The sequence below is a fragment of the Salvelinus alpinus genome, chromosome 18 (genome assembly GCF_045679555.1).
Source record: "Salvelinus alpinus chromosome 18, SLU_Salpinus.1, whole genome shotgun sequence".
NCBI lineage: Eukaryota > Metazoa > Chordata > Actinopteri > Salmoniformes > Salmonidae > Salvelinus > Salvelinus alpinus.
The window spans coordinates 10,372,999-10,391,550 of NC_092103.1; the positions used below are offsets into that span (position 1 = coordinate 10,372,999).

General features: G+C 43.1%; 1 protein-coding gene across 2 annotated transcripts; it reads left to right on the top strand.

Annotated features, from left to right (window-relative positions):
• The first annotated feature begins 5,812 nt into the window (after positions 1–5,812).
• Positions 5,813–17,031, top strand: LOC139543684 (beta-1,3-galactosyl-O-glycosyl-glycoprotein beta-1,6-N-acetylglucosaminyltransferase 4-like). 2 transcript variants are annotated; one of them, XM_071349997.1, is made up of 3 exons: positions 5,813–6,073; positions 9,278–9,344; positions 9,539–17,031. In XM_071349997.1, the coding sequence occupies exon 3, from the start codon at positions 9,540–9,542 to the stop codon at positions 10,881–10,883; it is 1,344 nt and encodes a 447-aa protein (XP_071206098.1). In that variant the 5' UTR covers positions 5,813–6,073; positions 9,278–9,344; position 9,539; the 3' UTR covers positions 10,884–17,031. The 2 variants fall into 2 exon arrangements, with proteins under 2 accessions (XP_071206098.1, XP_071206097.1); XM_071349996.1 differs by lacking the exon at positions 9,278–9,344.
• The last annotated feature ends 1,521 nt before the right edge of the window (positions 17,032–18,552 follow it).

Sequence of the window (18,552 nt, forward strand, 5' to 3'; positions counted from 1 at the left end):
GCCTTTCTACTGACTCTGAAAAACACCAAAAGAAAAATGCTCAGGGTCCCTGCTCATCTGCGTGAACAGGGTAATAACTTGCAATGTCCGTACTGTGAGACGTGGGAGACAGGACGGACAGCTGATCGTCCTCGCAGTGGCAGACCACGTGCAACAACAACTGCCCGAGTTACACCAGAAACGCACAATCCCTCCATCAGTGCTCAGACTGTCCGCAATAGGCTGAGAGAGGCTGGACTGAGGGCTTGTTGTAAGGCAGGTCCTCACCAGACATCACCTGCAACAACGTTGCCTATGGGCACAAACCCACCATCGCTGGATGAGACAGGACTGGCAAAAAGTGCTCTTCACTGACGAGTCGCGGTTTTGTCTCACCAGTGGTGATGGTCGAATTTGCATTTATCGTCGAAGGAATGAGCATTACACAGAGGCCTGTACTCTGGAGCGGGATCAATTTGGAGGTGGAGGGTCCGTCATGGTCTGGGGCGGTGCGTCACAGCATCATTGGACTGAGCTTGTTGTCATTGCAGGCAATCTCAACGCTGTGCGTTACAGGGAAGATATCCTCCTCCCTCATGTGGTACCCTTCCTGCAGGCTCATCCTGACATGACCCTCCAGCATGACAATGCCACCAGCCATACTGCTATTTCTGTGCACTGACATTCCTGCAAGACCGGAATGTCAGTGTTCTGCCATGGCCAGCGAAGAGCCCGGATCTCAATCCCATTGAGCACAACTGGGACCTGTTGGATCAGAGGGTGAGGGCTAAGGCCATTCCCCCCCTGAAATGTCCGGGAACTTGCAGGTGCCTTGGTGGAAGAGTGGGGTAACATCTCACAGCAAGAACTGGCAAATCTGGTGCAGTCCACAAGGAGGAGATGCACTGCAGTACTTAATGCAGCTGGTGGCCACACCAGATACTGACTGTTACTTTTTATTTTGACCCCTCCCCCCCTTTGTTCAGGGACACATTATTCCATTTCTGTTAGTCACGTGTCGATGAACTTGTTCAGTTTATGTCTCAGTTGTTGAATCTTATGTTCATACAAATATGTACACGTGTTTGCTGAAAATAAACACAGTTGACAGTGAGAGGACGTTTCTTTTTTTGCTGAGTTGATATAAGAAAGATCAGTTTTTTGTTGTTGTTGTTGTTGTATTTAACCCCTTATTTTTGTCCTTTAACAGTCTATGCCCTGTCTAAGCCAGTTGGTTCTACTAATAATTTAGCTATTTTATTTGGAATTTTAAGACCCCTTAAGATTTTTTTGTATATATATATTTTTTACATGTATTCAACCCCTTTTTTGGTCACTAAACAGTCTCCATACAACATACCATACTTCGATTCATTAATTATTTTCAACTGGTACAGGGGGACCTTCAGACAAGTCTTGTCAGGCCTGTGGATGTCCTAGAGCAGAACAATGTTTGTGTACACCTTAGTGTGTCGCCCAAACAGTTCGGATGCCACAGAAGTTGGCAGATCGGCTCTACCGACTTCAGATGAGTCCCAAGATGCTTGTGTGTATCGTAAAGTAAAACGGAGAACATCATCGTGTTCGTGAGTCTCTCATCTTTGGAGTGGTCGGCCAAACCGTTTGTAGGCCAAATCGTTCGGACGCTACAGACGATTATGTGAGAAGACCGATTTTCAGGATGTCTCATGGTCTGACAAATACCACTCTAGCTCTGTTACCTTTCACCGCAAATGTCGCACACTAGTTTAAACTGACAGATTATTTACGTGGACTTGTTTTATGATGCTAATTTGATTTCAGCAGGGCGTGGACATGGACTCCAGGGAGTTTTAGTAAACAATGCCATGCTGGTGGTTGGTAACATTCAAAATAAAACTGAAACACAGAAAAAGTCCCCACTTTGGATTTCCCACTTCAAGCCCCAATATACCATACTTTGACTAAAACGATGACTTATTGACTACAATCGCTGTGGAACATCATGGGTAAGCTCTGTGGGGTATACTTCTATTAAAGCTAGATCTACTCAGGGATTTCGAAAACTAGTCAGCTTCAGTTAGCTTCTCATTCCAGCTCAGGCTTTTTCCGTACTACGATGGTGGATATTGCTCGTCCGCCTGCTGCTAACTCTAGCAGGCTTGTAAGAGCACGTGCATGTGGCTAGGTGAACACCAAACTCTTCCTTGAGACAATGCTGAAACATCAAGCCATGGGCAGTGCCACATTTTAGTTGGTGCATAAATCAAAATGAAATGAAAGCAGGCTATGGCGTGAAATAGGCTTGTTGAAGTGCCGTCTTTAAATCAAATCGTATTGTTGGTCACGTACACAGGGAAATGCTTATGTTTCTAGCTCTAGCTCAACCAGTGCAGTAATACCTAACAATACACCCCCCCCCCCCCCCCCAAAAAAAAATTAAGAAATTAAGAAATATCTGAATGAGCAATATATAAAAATGTATATACTGATGTGTATAGACAGTATGGACATAGAAAGTGTGTGTACAGCAGAAGTTGGGTACAGCAATAGTTACAGGGCCTTCAGAAAGTATTTATACCCCTTGACTTATTCCACTTTTTGTTGTTACAGCCTGAATAAAGAAATACAAATCTCATCCATCTACACACAATACCCCATACTGACGAAGACAAAACATGCTTTTAGAAATGTTTGCTAATTTATTGAAAATTAAATACAGAAATAACTAATTTACATAAGTATTCACACCCCTGAGTCAATACATTGTAGAAGCAGGTTCGGTGGCGATGTAACGGCTTTCTTCTTCCTCCTCTGATGAGGAGTAGTAGGAAGGATCGGAAGACCAATGCGCAGCGTGGTACGTATCCATAATGACTTTTAATAAGAATGAATACGACAAAATACAAACTAACAAAGTGAAACAAAAAGGAAAACCGAAAACAGTTCTGTCTGGTGCAGACACACAAAGACTGAAAATAACCACCCACAAAACCCAACAGAAAACAGGCTACCTAAATATGGTTCGCAATCAGGGACAACGATTGACCGCTGCCTCTGATTGAGAACCATATCAGGCCAAACACAGAAATAGAAAATCATAGAAAAACTAACATAGACAACCCACCCAACTCACGCCCTGACCATACTAAAACAAAAGACAAAACAAAGGAACTAAGGTCAGAACGTGACAGTCGATTACAGCTTTGAGTTTTCTTGGGTATGTCTGTATCAGCATTTCACATCTGGATTTGGGGATTTTCTCAGATTCTCCCTTGCAGATTTTCCTCCAGCTCTAGTAAATTTGATGGGGAGCAGCGGTGAACAACAATCTTCGTCTTTCCACAGATTTTCAATGGGATCCAAGTCTGGGCTTTGGCTGGGCCACTCAAGGTCCTTCACATTCTTGTTCTGAAGCCATTCCAGCATTGTTTTGGCTGTATGCTTGGAGTCATTGTCCTGTTCGAACGTAAATCTTAGGCCCAGTCTGAGGTCGTTGTCACTGCCGTCTGAAGAAGAGGGAGTGGACCAAAGCGCAGCGTGGTAAGTGTTCATGCTTTCTTTATTAAAACTGAACACTGAGACAAAATAACCAAAAATAGAACAACACGAAACAGTTCTGTCTGGTGCAGACACAAAAACAGAAAACAACTACCCACAAAAACCATGTGGGAAAAAGCTACCTAAGTATGGTTCTCAATCAGAGACAACGATAGACAGCTGCCTCTGATTGAGAACCATACCCAGCCAAACAACAAAGAAATAGAAAACATAGAAAATGAACATAGAATGCCCACCCAAATCACACCCTGACCAAACCAAAATAGAGACATAAAAAGCTCTCTACGGTCAGGGCGTGACAGTACCATGGATCATCGTGCCATGGATCATCATTGGAGGCTTCGCGCCATGGATCACCACTGGAGGCTTCCTGCGATGGATCACCACTGGAGGCTTCCTGCCATGGATCACCACTGGAGGCTTCTTGCCATGGATCACCACTGGAGGCTTCGTGCCATGGATCACCACTGGAGTGGAGAGACACACAGGAGGCCTGGCTCTGGGAGCAGGCACAGGACTCACCAGGCTGGGGAGACATGCAGAAGGGTTAGTTCTTAGCACAGGCACAGGACTCACCAGGCTGGGGAGACATGCAGGAGGCCTTGTCCTTGGCCGAGGCACCAGATACACTGGGCCGTGGAGGCGCACTGGAGGTCTCGAGCTAAGAGCCTGCACAACCCGCCCTGGCTGGATGGTGACCCATCCTGGCTGGATGGTTATAGAACATCCACAAACATGGAATAGACGTTGAGTGGATGTCTGTGCCCAGTGGGTAGTCAGCCACCTAACTTGCAAATCCGTGTTAGCTATCCATATCTTTGTCCGAGTTTAAATTAGTTGGCTATCTAGCCAGTTCAAGATGAAACATTGTTGAAAGGAAGCTTGCTACATCCTATGATTAGTTGGCAAGCTCGTATCCAATGCCTGCCCTGTATTGACCATAAATGCAAATAGGCTACAGTTAGCAAGGTAGCTAGACAACGTGAGCTATGTGCATCTTCATCTTTTTACTTTTACCCCCTTTTCTCCCCAATTTGTAGATACAGTCTTATCCCATCGCTGCAACTTATCTATGAACTTGGGAGAGAAGAAGGTCGAGAGCCATGCGTCCTCCGAAACACAACCCTACCAAGCCGCACAGCTTTTTGATTCACTCCTCGCTTAACCCGGAAGCCAGCTGCACCAATGTGTCAGAGGAAACACCGTCCAGGTGGCTATCGAAGTCAGCTTGCAAGTGCCCGGCCCGCCACAAGGAGTCGCTAGAAGGCGATGAGACAAGGAAATCACAGCCGGCCAAACCCTCTCCTAGGCTAATTGTACGCCTCTTCATGGGTCTCCCAGGCACGGCCGGCTGTGACACAGCCTGGGATCGAACTTGGGTCTGTAGTGACACCTCAAGCCGCAGTGCCTTAGACCGCTGCGCCACTCGGTAGGCCCGCACATCTTCGTCTGACATGCTACATCACATTACGTGTTAGCTTGATGTATTTAGCTAGCTACAGTATCATTCCACTTTCATCTGTGATTTCATTGCTAGCCTGGCTCACTAGCATGCTCAAAAAAAATTCTATAACCAAAAGTAGTTACTAGCTAGCTAGTACCAGCTATCTAATTAGCTAACGTACTCACAAACACCAGTCACAGAAGTAAACACATCGGATGTAATACATTCCTGGCCATCTGGCAATATTGTTGAAATGCATTGGAAGTTTACACCAACTTTATGGAAGCCCATCTTCACTCCTATTTGCTGAGCCAAATGTGCATGCATTGCACCCATATGCAGACTTGACAACATTGTCCACATAGCAGTTGGCGGCGGACCACAAAGTGTTGTTTTCTGGGAAATTGTGCATCATTGGCAAAAGTGGGCATATTAGTAACCCATGCCCAATCCTCCAGTAAATTGTGATGTACTCACTTACAAAACTCTGTTTTGGACAAGACTGAAAATGATCATATATCCACTTTGTAGTACATTTTGACACTATAATTCATGTTTCTGACTCATATCGATGCCCCAGGCCATTTAAAACCAGAGAAGTTGGTTCTAAGGGGAAGTTGATCTTTCTGTCACGCAGGTTTTACTGTGCATGTTTACAATAAATGTCATTACTAAATGTGTGATGTGATAGGTATTTAAACATGACTATTTTTGAACACACACAAAACAAACATTTGATTAATAAAATATTTAGTCTTCCTCAAAAGGGGACGCAATCTTAGCGAGAGGGAGGGGATCTAACTTCACTGGGCCTCAACTCGTTTGGTACTTCAACACCTCTCTATCTCTTCATTGCTGCAGTGCATAGGAAAAGTCACCCCGTGCGCGCTGTCAAAGTCCAAGCATAGTATAGCGGATCATTTTAACATGATGGGACTTAACCGAAGACATACGGAGCTCTGCAATTAACAACACACTGGTGGAATATCAAAGGAGTTTACCATGCAGCGAACAACAATTTTACTGTGGAATAACACTTTCGAGAGATTGACGAAAAGTTTACAAATCAGAATGGGATTGTAGAAGCAACATGCGTACGGAGGCAAATATGTAAGTTATATCGGTATGCAAAGAGAAAAGTAAGAAGAAAAAACGTGTTATCTTGTAATTCACAATGATATGACTATCGTTTTTTTAATTTTTTTATCAGAGCTTGAAATGTAGAGCACATTGAGTGATCATTCTTTTTCAGAACAGAACATTCAACATGAGACATCTTTTATTTCTGAAAATTCGAGTCATTGCACAGAACTCGACACAGTCAAAATTCGAGTCATTGCCAGGAAGTCACAGTCAACTGAACACTGTTGTCTTCACATGTTACTTCTCAATTAAACTCAATTCAATAAACGGTATTTATCATCAAGGAATGGGCGTTAATATGGACAGTGATGGAAAAAGTACCCAATCGTCATACTTGCGTAAAGATACCTTATTAATAGAAAATGACTCAAGTAAAAGTGAAAGTAACCTAGTAAAATACTACGTGAGAGAAATTCTAAAAGTACTTGTTTTGAAATATACTTAAAAATCCTCAGTAAAATGGAATTGCTCAAATATACTTAAGTATCAAAAATGAAAGTACAAATCATTTTAAATTCCTCATATTAATCAAACAATATGGCGCCATTTGTTAAATATATTTTTTTATTTACGGAAAGCAAGGGGCACACCAACACTCAGACATAATGTACTAACGAAGCATGTGTGTTTAGTGAGTCTGCCAGATCCCTTGACCCTTTTCCTGTCCTGCTAAGCCTTCAAAATGTAACGAGTACTTTTGGGTGTCAGGGAAAATGTATGGAGTAAAAAACCTACTTAAGAAGTACTTTAAAGTATTTTTACTTAAGTAATTTACACCACTGAATATGGAGTTGGTCCCCCCTTTGCTGCCACTCATCTGAGTAGGCTTTCCACTAGATGTTGGAACATTGCTGCGGGGACTTGCATCCATTCATCCACAAGAGGATTGGTGAGATCGGGCACTGATATTGGGCGATTAGGCCTGGCTCATCCCAAAGGTTTTCGGTGGGGTTGAGGTCAGGTCTCTGTGCCGGCCAGTCAAGTTCTTCCACACCGATCTCGACAAACCATTTCTTTATGGACCTCGCTTTGTGCACTGGGGCATTGTCATGCTGAAACAGGAAACGGCCCTCCTAAACTGTTTCCACAAAGTTGGAAGCACAGAATGTCTAGAATATCATTGTATGCTGTAGCATTCCCTTCACTGGAACTAAGGGGCCTAGCCCGAACCATGAAAAACATCCCCAGACCATTATTCCTTCTCCACCAAACTTTACAGTTCCTCATTCCAGAGAACGCGTTTCCACTGCTCCAGAATCCAATGGTGGCGAGCTTTACACCACTCCAGCCGACGCTTGGCATTGCACATGGTGATCTCAGGCTTGTGTGCGGCTGATCAGCCCTGGAAACCCATTTCATGAAACTCCCAACATACAGTTATTGTGCTGAAGTTGCTTCCAGAGGCAATTTGGAACTTGTTAGTGAGTGTTGCAACCGAGGACAGACGTGCTTCAGCACTAGGCGATCCCGTTCTGTGAGCTTGTGTGGCCTACCACTTCACGGCTGAGCCGTGTTGCTCCTAGACGTTTCCACTTCACAATAACAGCACTTACAGTAGACCGGGTCAGCTCTAGCAGGGCAGAAATTTTATGAACTGACTTGTTGGAAAGGTGGCATCCTATGATGGTGCCACGTTGAAAGTCACTAAGCTCTTCAGTAAGACCATTCTTCTGCCAATGTTTGTCTATGGAGATTGCATGGCTGTGTGCTCGATTTTATGCACCTGTAGGCAATGGGTGTGGCTGAAATAGCCACATCCAGTTATTTGAAGGGTGGCCCATATACTTTTGTATATATAGTGTATTGTAGTGATTCAGGAGTAATATTACATCAGAATGATATGCCCCACCAACATTAGGCCACTATTCTGAAAACCCAAACTCAAATTGCTGGAATAAGTCAATTATATCAATGCTTTTCAGTAGGTATGAGGTACCCCTTGTGGTCATTGAATGTCCCATGGATAACTTCCTTTCAGAACCAAATAATAGGAATATTTTCTGAACATTCCCTAAAGCACATCAAATATCTTATTGTAACGTCATACTGCGACCAAACCAGGACCTGTACTAAACGTCCTCTTATGGTCCCGAGTTTAACGTCATGTTTTATTGTTCCTAGAATGTTCTCAGAATGCCAGTGGGATAATGTCTTGCCGAAACCCTTAAAGGGACCTAATGGGAACATTGTCCTTAGGATGTCCCTGTTTGCTGGGAAGATCCCTTTCAATGTGCCATCCAATCTCATAAAACGTTTCAGAAAAAGTCTCAGTGTTGTTACTCTTTAAAGAAGCCAAACCCACTGGCTCCAGGTCATCTACAAGACCCTGCTAGGTAAAGTCCCCCCTTATCTCAGCTTGCTGGTCACCATAGCAGCACCCACCTGTAGCACGCGCTCCAGCAGGTATATCTCTCTGGTCACCTCCAAAACCAATTCCTCCTTTGGCCGCCTCTCCTTCCAGTTCTCTGCTGCCAATGACTGGAACGAACTACAAAAATCTCTGAAACTGGAAACACTTATCTCCCTCACTAGCTTTAAGCACCAGCTGTCAGAGCAGCTCAGACTACTGCACCTCTACATAGCCCATCTATAATTTAGCCCAAACAACTACCTCTTCCCCTACTGTATTTATTTATTTCGCTCCTTTGCACCCCATCATTTCTATTTCTACTTTGCACATTCTTCCACTGCAAATCTACCATTCCAGTGTTTTACTTGATATATTGTATTTACTTCGCCACCATGGCCTTTTTTTGCCTTTACCTCCCTTATCTCACCTCATTTGCTCACATTGTATATAGACTTGTTTTTCTACTGTATTAGAAAAATATTTGACTGTATGTTTGTTTTACTCCATGTGTAACTCTGTGTTGTTATGTGTCGAACTGCTTTGCTTTATCTTGGCCAGGTCGCAATTGTAAATGAGAACTTGTTCTCAACTTGCCTACCCGGTTAAATAAAGGTGAAATAAAAAAGAGGATGGTGCTGGAGTATTGAAAACAGGGATGCCAATAATCGTTACCGCTATCTCTTTGAGATTTTTTTATATTACTTATATAATACAATATAGCTCAGTATTTGTATTATGGATACAGTTTATACAGTCTTTTTTTCTCATCTTTATCAATGTGCCAATAATTTCTGACCTTACTGTACATTTTAACTCTCCAGGCTCGGGTTTTAGAACAAGTCATCTTTTCAGGACGTTACGAGACCTCCACACCATTTCCTGAGCGAGGTGTTTTTTTTTTTTACAGGATTATATATTTAGCCCAACATTTAAGTAGTCTAAGCAATAGAGCAAATAACTAGCTGAGCACGGTTATCAAACATATTGAAAAAAATGGATTCAGTTAAATCCTTATGATTTCTTTGCATGATTGCATGAATTGTTTCTTTTTTTCTGATTATTGTTCTTTTGTATCACCACAGAATGAAAATAAGATTTGCCTTTCCAAGCAGACTGCGGAAGAAGAATTTAATTTCTTTGCTGCTGGTGATCTGTGCCTTCCTGCTGCTCTTCCTAAAGTTCACTGTTAAATACAGCATTGCCATTGAAACCTATGGGTCTACCGCAGGCTACAATGACGTTGAGCTGCTCCATCGCTACAACATTGACTGCAATGCCATCTATGAAATGGAGCCGGCCGAGTTGGGGAAGTCGCTGGTCATCAGAAAACAGGTGGTGGTGGAAGAGCAGGACAAGAGCTTGGTCAACCTGATCTCCAACTGCCCGCGATACCTCCGCTCCCGGGGCTATGGGGCTGTCCAGGTGTCTGAGGAGGAGCAGGCCTTCCCCCTGGCCTACTCACTGGTGGTCCACAAGTCTGCCTCCATGGTGGAGAAGATCCTCAGGGCCGTCTACACCCCTAACAACATCTACTGTATCCACTACGACCTGAAGTCATCAGAACTGTTCAGAGAGTCCATGGAGGGTCTGGCACGCTGTCTGCCCAACGTCTTCATCGCCTCTAAGCTGGAGGCAGTGACATACGCCAGCATCAGCCGCCTCAATGCTGACCTCAACTGCTTGTCTGACCTTATAGGGTCAAAGGTCAAGTGGAGGTATGTCATCAACCTGTGCGGTCAGGACTTTCCCCTGCGCTCCAACATAGAGCTGGTGGCTGACCTGAAGAAGCTCCGGGGGGGTAACATGATGGAGACAAGTCGCCCCAGCGAATACAAGAAGCAGCGTTTCTCCTTCCACCACGAGCTGCAGAACGTGTCATTCGAGTACAACCGGCTGCCGGTGAAAACCAACAAGGCCAAGGGGTCTCCGCCGCACGGCATACAGATGTTCATCGGCAGCGCGTACTTCGTGCTCTCGTGGGAGTTCGTCACTTATATGAACACGTCTGCGCTGGCCAGGGACTTCCTGGTGTGGTCAAACGACACCTACTCCCCAGACGAACACTTCTGGGCCACGCTGATACGGGTGCCGGGTGTGCCAGGTGAGGTGCCACGGGCCCAGGCCGACATCACAGACCTGATGAGCAAGACCAGGCTGGTGAAGTGGAACTACCTGGAGGGACCGCTTTACCCATCATGCACAGGGAAACACGTCCGCAGTGTGTGTGTCTATGGGGCGGGGGAGCTGCGCTGGCTACTGAACTACGGCAGCTGGTTCGCTAATAAGGTGGACGCCGAAGTTGACCCGGTCCTTATCCAATGTCTTGAGGATAAATTACAGGAAAAACAGAGACTCTTGGTCAAGGCTATGAAGTTGCAACAAAAGATTCCCTCCTCTGTGTTAGCAGTTGATGTTATTCTTCAATAATACAAACTCCAAAGCAAATCAGGGGGAGACAAATGTATTTATTTGAGAAGGACAAATCATAGCTGTTATGCTGGGAGGTAGATGTTCAGTCTCCCCTGTCCTCAGCTTTTCTCAGCAGAACAAAGGAACAGGATGCCATTGATAACCCCCCACCCTAGCCTGGGGTTGACCAATCAGAAGTCCTTGCAGTACAACTGGGCCAATGGCCAAATAACAAGTATCCTACTCCAGACTCAATGTACAGACCAATGAAAACGTGGCACACGTAGCTCTGAGTCCAGGACGGACATTCCACAGATTCTAAACAGCTTTTGAACTGAAGACCTACTATTTACATTGACAATTCCCTATTGATTGTTAATTCTAGTACTCTCGTCCTCTCATCCTCTGCGCTGTGCATTTATTTTCAGTTTTCTCCTATCACAGCTATTAAACTCTGTAACTGTTTTAAAGTCACCATTTACCTCATGGTGAAATCCCTGAGCAGTTTCCTTCATCTCCGGCAACTGAGTTAGTAAGGACGCCTGCATCTTTTTACTGACTGGGTGTACTGATACACCATCCAAAGTGTAATTAATGCTCGAATGAATATTCAATGTCAGCTCTTTTTTATTTTGACCCATCTACCAATAGGTACCCTTCTTTGCAAGGCATTGGGAAACCTTGCTGGTCTTTGTGGCTGAATCTGTGTTTGAAATGCACTGCTCGACTGAGGGATGTTACAGATATTTGTATTTGTGGGGTACAGAGATGAGGTAGTCATTCATAAATCATGGGAAACACTATTATTGCACACAGAGTGAGTCCATTCAACTTATTATGTGACTTGTTAAGCACATTTTTACTCCTGAACCTATGTAAGCTTGACATAACAAAGGGGTTGAATACTCATTAAAGACATTTCAGTTTTTAAATGAGAAAGTGAGAGTTGTATGAATCAGTTCATTAGTCCAGACATGAAGGGCTTTCAGACTTTATAGCATTCCCAGAAAGCATGCATTATTGAGTCATTATTTATTTTACACTTAAGACATGATTCTGCCGTTGTGCTGTAGAATTTGTGAATTTTGAAACTTGAAAAATTATTGTATACGTTAGTTTATACTGGATTAAGCGTATAGTTTCGTTAACTGTAATTTTGTTAGCTATGCTACAACTTACCCTCCATCTTGTGCCAACATCAGTTCTTTTTAAGTCTTGGTTCCAATAGTAAAAACCATTTTCTAAGAGAGTTGTCAATTGGATATGCTCTCTGCAATGTTTTATATGTGAACATCATTTTCTGACTCAAATAAGATTCCCTCAAGGTTGCTCTGATATCCAAAATATTTCAAATATATATTTTAAGGTGCATGTATTCCAAAATTACTTTTTAATTCTGTCATGGAAATACATGTATATCCTGTTACCAAGTCATTTACGATTTGTATGTCTTATTTGTTCCATGTGGACCAATATATCAGTGAATTCTGAAAAGCTATCCAAGGATTGTTCCATAAGGTTGTGTTTTTAGGGAGAGATATTGAAAATAGACACATATAAGGTTTCTGGGGATGAGCATGCCATCTTCAATATGTAGTTATTGTTCCTCTTTAGTGCAATATGTCACAAGTAAAAGCCTTGGATAGTGAGTTTCCAAATCTGGAAGGTTTAAAGAATGTATTTTGTGGGGTAATAAAGCCATGCCATTCTAATAAGGTTTATTCTACCTGTAATATTTAACCGAAGATTATTCCATTTAATTAGATCTGCTTTGATGTTGAGTAATGGGAAAAAGTTATATTTTCCCGGTATTTTACCAATGTTCCATCCCTAGAAGAAATCACTTTTTTAACGTGGTATTGTCATTCTAAAGCATTTGATTAGAGCTTTAATCAGCATGAACATTCAAGCCCGATGCTACCTGAGTCTGAGACATTTCATTTAAATACATTTTATGAGCCAAAGCTCAAAAAAGCCCAAACGGTTGTGCTGTTATCCAATACATATAATCATTTGTAGGCTGATGAATAGCTATTAGTATAAGAAAGTCAAGAACAGTTGCACAGGGAGGGCTTCAGACCCAGGGCCCCCAAGCTTAGTGATAAGTATAGAGGGCACTATGGTGAGTTGTAGTCGTTGAACAGCATTCTCACCTGGGCATTCCTCTTGTCCAGGTGGGATAGGGCAGTGTGCAGTGCAACAGCGATTGCGTCGTCCGTGGATCTGTTGGGGCGGTATGCAAATTGTAGTGGGTCTAGGTTGTCAGGTAAGGTGGAGGTTATAGTCCTTGACTAGCCTCTCAAAGCACTTCATGACAGAGGTGAGTGCAATGGGGCGATAGTCATTTAGTTCAGTTACCTTAGCTTGCTTGGGTACAGGCACTATGGTGGACATCTTGAAGCAAGTGGGGACAACAGACTGGAATGGGGAGAGGTTGAATATATCCGTAAACACCCCAGCCAGCTGGTCTGCGCATGCACTGAGGACGCAGCTTGGTATGCCTTCCAGGCTGGCAGCTTTGCGAGGGTTAACACACTTGAAAGCCCTACTCATGTCGGCTACAGAGATCGGGAGCCTGCCGTCCTTATGAGCAGCGGGGGCCCACGACGGCAGCTCTGTGTTGTTTTCCTCAAAGCAGGAGAAGAATGTGTTAAGTTTGTCTGAGAGTTAGGCTTTGGGTGTCCACAATGTGGTTGGTTTTTCCTTTATAATCTGTGATTTTCTGAAGTCCCTGCCACATGTGTCTTGTATCTGAGCCATTGAATTGCCACTCCTTTTCTGTCCCTGTAATGTCTTTTTGCCTCTTTGATTGACTTAGAGGTTGTAGCTGGTCTGTTTGTTCTCATCCATGTTCCTGGTCACACTTACATGTATTTATCCCGGGAAATGGGAGAGGGTTTGTGCGGGAAATCTCAGTAAATCTTGGTAACCTGGTTCCCGCTATTCTCATAGTATACCCTATAGTCCTCTGGGAGGCGTGGGAACAGCCCCTGATATAGCAGTTTCTGTTACTGTGAAGACTTTTTTAAAGATCAGGCTGAGTTTATCAGGGGCTGTTAAAGATCAGGGTGAGCCTGGGCCTTCCAACAACGTGAAACAGCTTTTACAATGTATGCCTGTGTGTGTGTGTGTGTGTGTGTGTGTTGCTTTTCATTGTTAGGGAGTGAGTTCTGCATTCTCAACCCTTTGCCAATTTGGCATTCCCATACAATGCTAATTGTTTACGGTATCAGGATGTGCACCACATTGTTTGACTTTTGGGTGAGAGGTACATGACCTATGCTATGTTGGCATTGCCTGACGTCTCACCCTGAATTGAATTCCCGCACTCTATCGATCGGTCCATACATCAGTCTAAACCTGCCATCCTAGAAGTTGTTTGTGCTGAAGTCAAAATGGCATCCGTTTCTGGGACCATTCAGAATGGTCGGAATGTGTTTGTATTCTAAAAGAGTATGGAAGGAAAGCAAATCCAGACTCATCATGGAAAATAAATATTAGTGGGCACAGCATTTGGCTGGAGTGAAGTGTATGGGTAGCCAGGCAATTGATGGCATACAGTTTGCATAAGTATTTGTTGTAGCTTACAGGCAAAACGAAGGTAAATATTTACCTTACCTTAAACTTGTGTACATAGCACACAGTAGCACATAATGTACAAAGATTAACAGTTGGGTGTGACAATCGTCTAATGAATTAACGGACCAAGGCGCAGCGTACGTAGAGTTCCACATGTTTATTAAATGAAACTCACAAAAAAACAATAAAGAGAAACGTGACGTTCTGTAGCGCTCACACTCATCAACACAAAAACAAGATCTCACAAAAACCCAGTGGGAAAAGGCTGCCTAAATATGATCCCCAATCAGAGACAACGATAGACAGCTGCCTCTGATTGGGAACCATACCAGGCCAACATAGAAATAGAAAAACTAGAGTACCCACCCTAGTCACACCCCGACCTAATCAAATTAGAGAATAAAAGGCTCTCTAAGGTCAGGGCTTGACATTGGGTCAATATTACTAAAAGTGTTATTTTTTGTCCTTAAGATAAGTCATTCAAAATTGTATTCAAAAATATTCACTAGATCAAATTTCAAAAGGATCCTTATGTGTGTATGTCTTCATGATAATAAAAGCAAAATGACATAGACTTCAAAGTACATTTTATTTCAGTGGAAGGTTGCAATTTTTCAATGTCCCAAGTGCTGCTCAATCTTTTAAAATTTAAGTAGGCAAATCAGTTAACAACAAATTCTTATTTACAATGACAACCTTGTCAGCTCAGGGATTTGATCTAGCAACCTTTCAGTTACTGGCTCTAACCACTAGGCTACTTGCCACCCGATCAACTTCAATGAGAATAATTAGGAATAAAATGATACATAAAAAAAAAAAAAAATCCTAATTTTCTATTTTTCTTCATTAAATGTTATCTAATGTATAGTATTTTTATGTTAAATGCTGCACTTTTTATTAAAATATTGACTATTTTCTGTACGTCCTCAAAGTCATTGTCCACACTGTTACATTGTGGTTACTGGCACTTTAAGAAAATATATATTTTCTACAATGACATCACAAACAGGAAATTATGTAACTTCCTTGGCGGGAAAACAACTGTTATCCATGAACACGTAACAGGGTGGACATGCACTCAACAGGGTCGAAAAATGGATATCTTGCAGTAATGTGTTGCAAACTATGTGTTTTTGTTCATGAATTGTATTATGTAATTACAGCCTGTATAGTATTTTAAGACGAAATAAATATCAATTGAATCAAGTCTTTCTGGAGGAATGGCACCTCCTCTTAGTGCAGCTGAAAGACAGCTGAAATACAGAGAATGACGTAATGCAAAAAGAAAAAAAAGAAAGAAGGAGAGTGTATCTAGAGACAGAGAGGGAGAAATGGAGGAAAGATAAAGAGACAGGGAAGAAGAAGGCAATAGCTGAACTCAGTGACAGAGTGCAGCGTGCAGACAGGAAGAAATGGAGAGATTCAAAAGGGATACTCAGAGCCAGGGCCAAGGTTAGTGCGTTGCTTCAGTCCCAAACACCCCCCTCATCTACTAACGTTTATCTCTGACTCTACCCCTTGAATCCTAACCATGCATTTAATGTGTTTTCGGCAACGCCAGCAAGGGGAACCCATTAGAAAGAAAAAAACACACGGAAGACTCCAAAAAGAGAGAGAGCATTTAAAATCAGAAGTGGCAAAGGAGAGGGGAAAAAGGAAAATACAGGAAGAGGTACGCAAGGATTAGGGGAGAACAGGCATCTGTATCGGCTCGTTCGACAGTCAAAGCATTGCTGAGACGTCAGAATGTGACATCACCTATTAAGAGGGCTCTTCTCTTTCGCACATCTCTCATTAAAGATTTCAAAAGAAAATACAGAAATGCAAGGAAACAGAAGAACAAGCAAATCATTGCAAAAGTGATCTCTGTGAATATACTGAAGAAGTATAAACTTCAGAAGTATGCCCAGACGGTGTTGGGCTTTTCAAATAAGAGAGCGAAGTTGGAAGGGGACCTTTGCTCTTTTTGTGACGAGGAAGGGAAGCAGAACAGAAACAGAAATCAAAAGGAAAGTGAAGGATGTCTTCGTGATGATGATGATGTAAGACCGGCCGCAAACAAACCATCACACGACTAAAGAACAAAATGCAGAAGAGGCTTCTGACTGACACAATGAATGTATTTTTGTGTTGTTTTTCACAATGAATATGTAACTAAATAGCAGTTCCAATGTTGTTACTACATGTATTACTATGTCGATGTCTATTCAGTGTTCAGGGTTTCATATATGTTCTGTCCCATTACAGCTGGCCACCCTGTTATACCTTGGTCCACCCTGATATCTTGGGATCTTTCTCAAATTAATTCAGTTACATTGTCAAATATGAAGAATTTGTGTCATGTATTTTAAAGAGTGAGACATGGCCAACACCACACAATTATATAAAATATCACTAATACCTGTCTCAATTTAGAAAGATAAGGTGCAACTTAGATGAAGTTCTGTATAAAACCACACATTGTATACAACTTGTTATTTCTTTATAATTTGACCAGAACAAATGGACAGGGTTGACAAGGGGACACAATAGCTTTATGAAAATGTCAATATTATTAAAGTAGTAGTAATTAAAGACAGTTAAGTGCATGTCCGTAACATGGTGAACATATCATATGACTGATTCACTGAAAATGTGTTTAGAATGATCTAACTCTAAGTGCTGGAGCTTGGCCAACATGTTTTTCTACAAGGCAAATATTTCCTTTTTATAGTAAAACATAAAAGGAATACATTTTTTAATGTTGCATGGTCCAAATGGTACTGTTTTGTGATATTGACCCAGTTAACAGAGATCGTTTGCTGAGCTCGGTCAGGTTCAAGCACAGGTAGAGGAACCTGACCGAACAGAGGGTTTGCTTCCAGCCATAGTAGGTGTGTTATATAGTAAACAAAACACGGTTACAACACACATGTGGACAAACCCTAACCCGCAGGAAAATAAGACTCCTGTCTCGTCCTCCATTCATTCAAGACCCAGACATCTTTATCCTGTCAGCTGGGGCACTTTTTTCCTTGTTGGGTCACGTGGTTCTCCTGGCCAGATAAACATGTGCGAATCATAACGAAGCTCCTACAGTAGTTTTCGACTGAAGAACATTTTCAGCATAACTTGCCTTCATTTTCAGTGAAAGAAGAATTTGGTTCAAATAGATCATTACATATAAAAAAATTATTCAGGGGACAAACACAAGCAGAGAGTAGCTTAGAGGAGGAAGAGAGGTAGAGAGATGGAGCAAGGAAGGTGTCACGGTTCTCTAAAGTAGAACCCAGAAGCAGACCAGGACAAGGAGAGTAAGACGAAGGTGAGTATTTATTTACAAGTTTAAATGTAGTGATAGAAAAATCCAAGTAGCGGAGCGGGCAGCGGAGGTGAGTTGATGGAATTGAGTAAGCAGATCCAAGGAAGTAACTGAAGTCACCGACGACCAGGTAGGGATGGGATGAGTGTTCCGGGTGAATGACTGTAGACAGAAAAAACGGAGGTAAGTTCAAGGCAAGCAAGACGTACAAAACAACAAAACAAACTCTATCAAACTGGAGGCTGATACGCTGGCACAACATACTGTTCATGGCTAACGATCCGGCAGGGAATGGATGTCAGGTCAGCGCTTATGAAGTGGAGGGGTGATGATCAGGACCAGGTGTGCAGATAGCTGATGGGATACGGGTACTCAGAGATCCTCCAACTAGCTACGTCGCCCGGCAACCAGACAGGGTGCGTTCCAGGACACCGGAAAAAACACTCCAGGACAGAACACAGGCAAAAACAGACTCAGGAAGCGGGATTCGTGACAGTACCCCCCCTCCGACGAACGCCACCGGGCGTACTACCCGGAGCGCCAGGGTGAAGGCGGTAGAAGTCACGAAGCAGGTCAGCATCAAGGATCTGACGCCGAGGAATCCAACTCCTCTCCTCTGGACCATATCCTTCCCAATCCACAAGATACTGGAACCCTCGACCCCGCCGTCTGGAGTCCATGATGCGGCGCACCGTGTAGGCAGGACCACCTCCGATCATCCGAGGGGGAGGAGGACGAGGAGGAGGGGGCAACAGAGGACTGAGGAGAACCGGCTTGAGGCAGGAGACATGAAAGGTGGGGTGTACT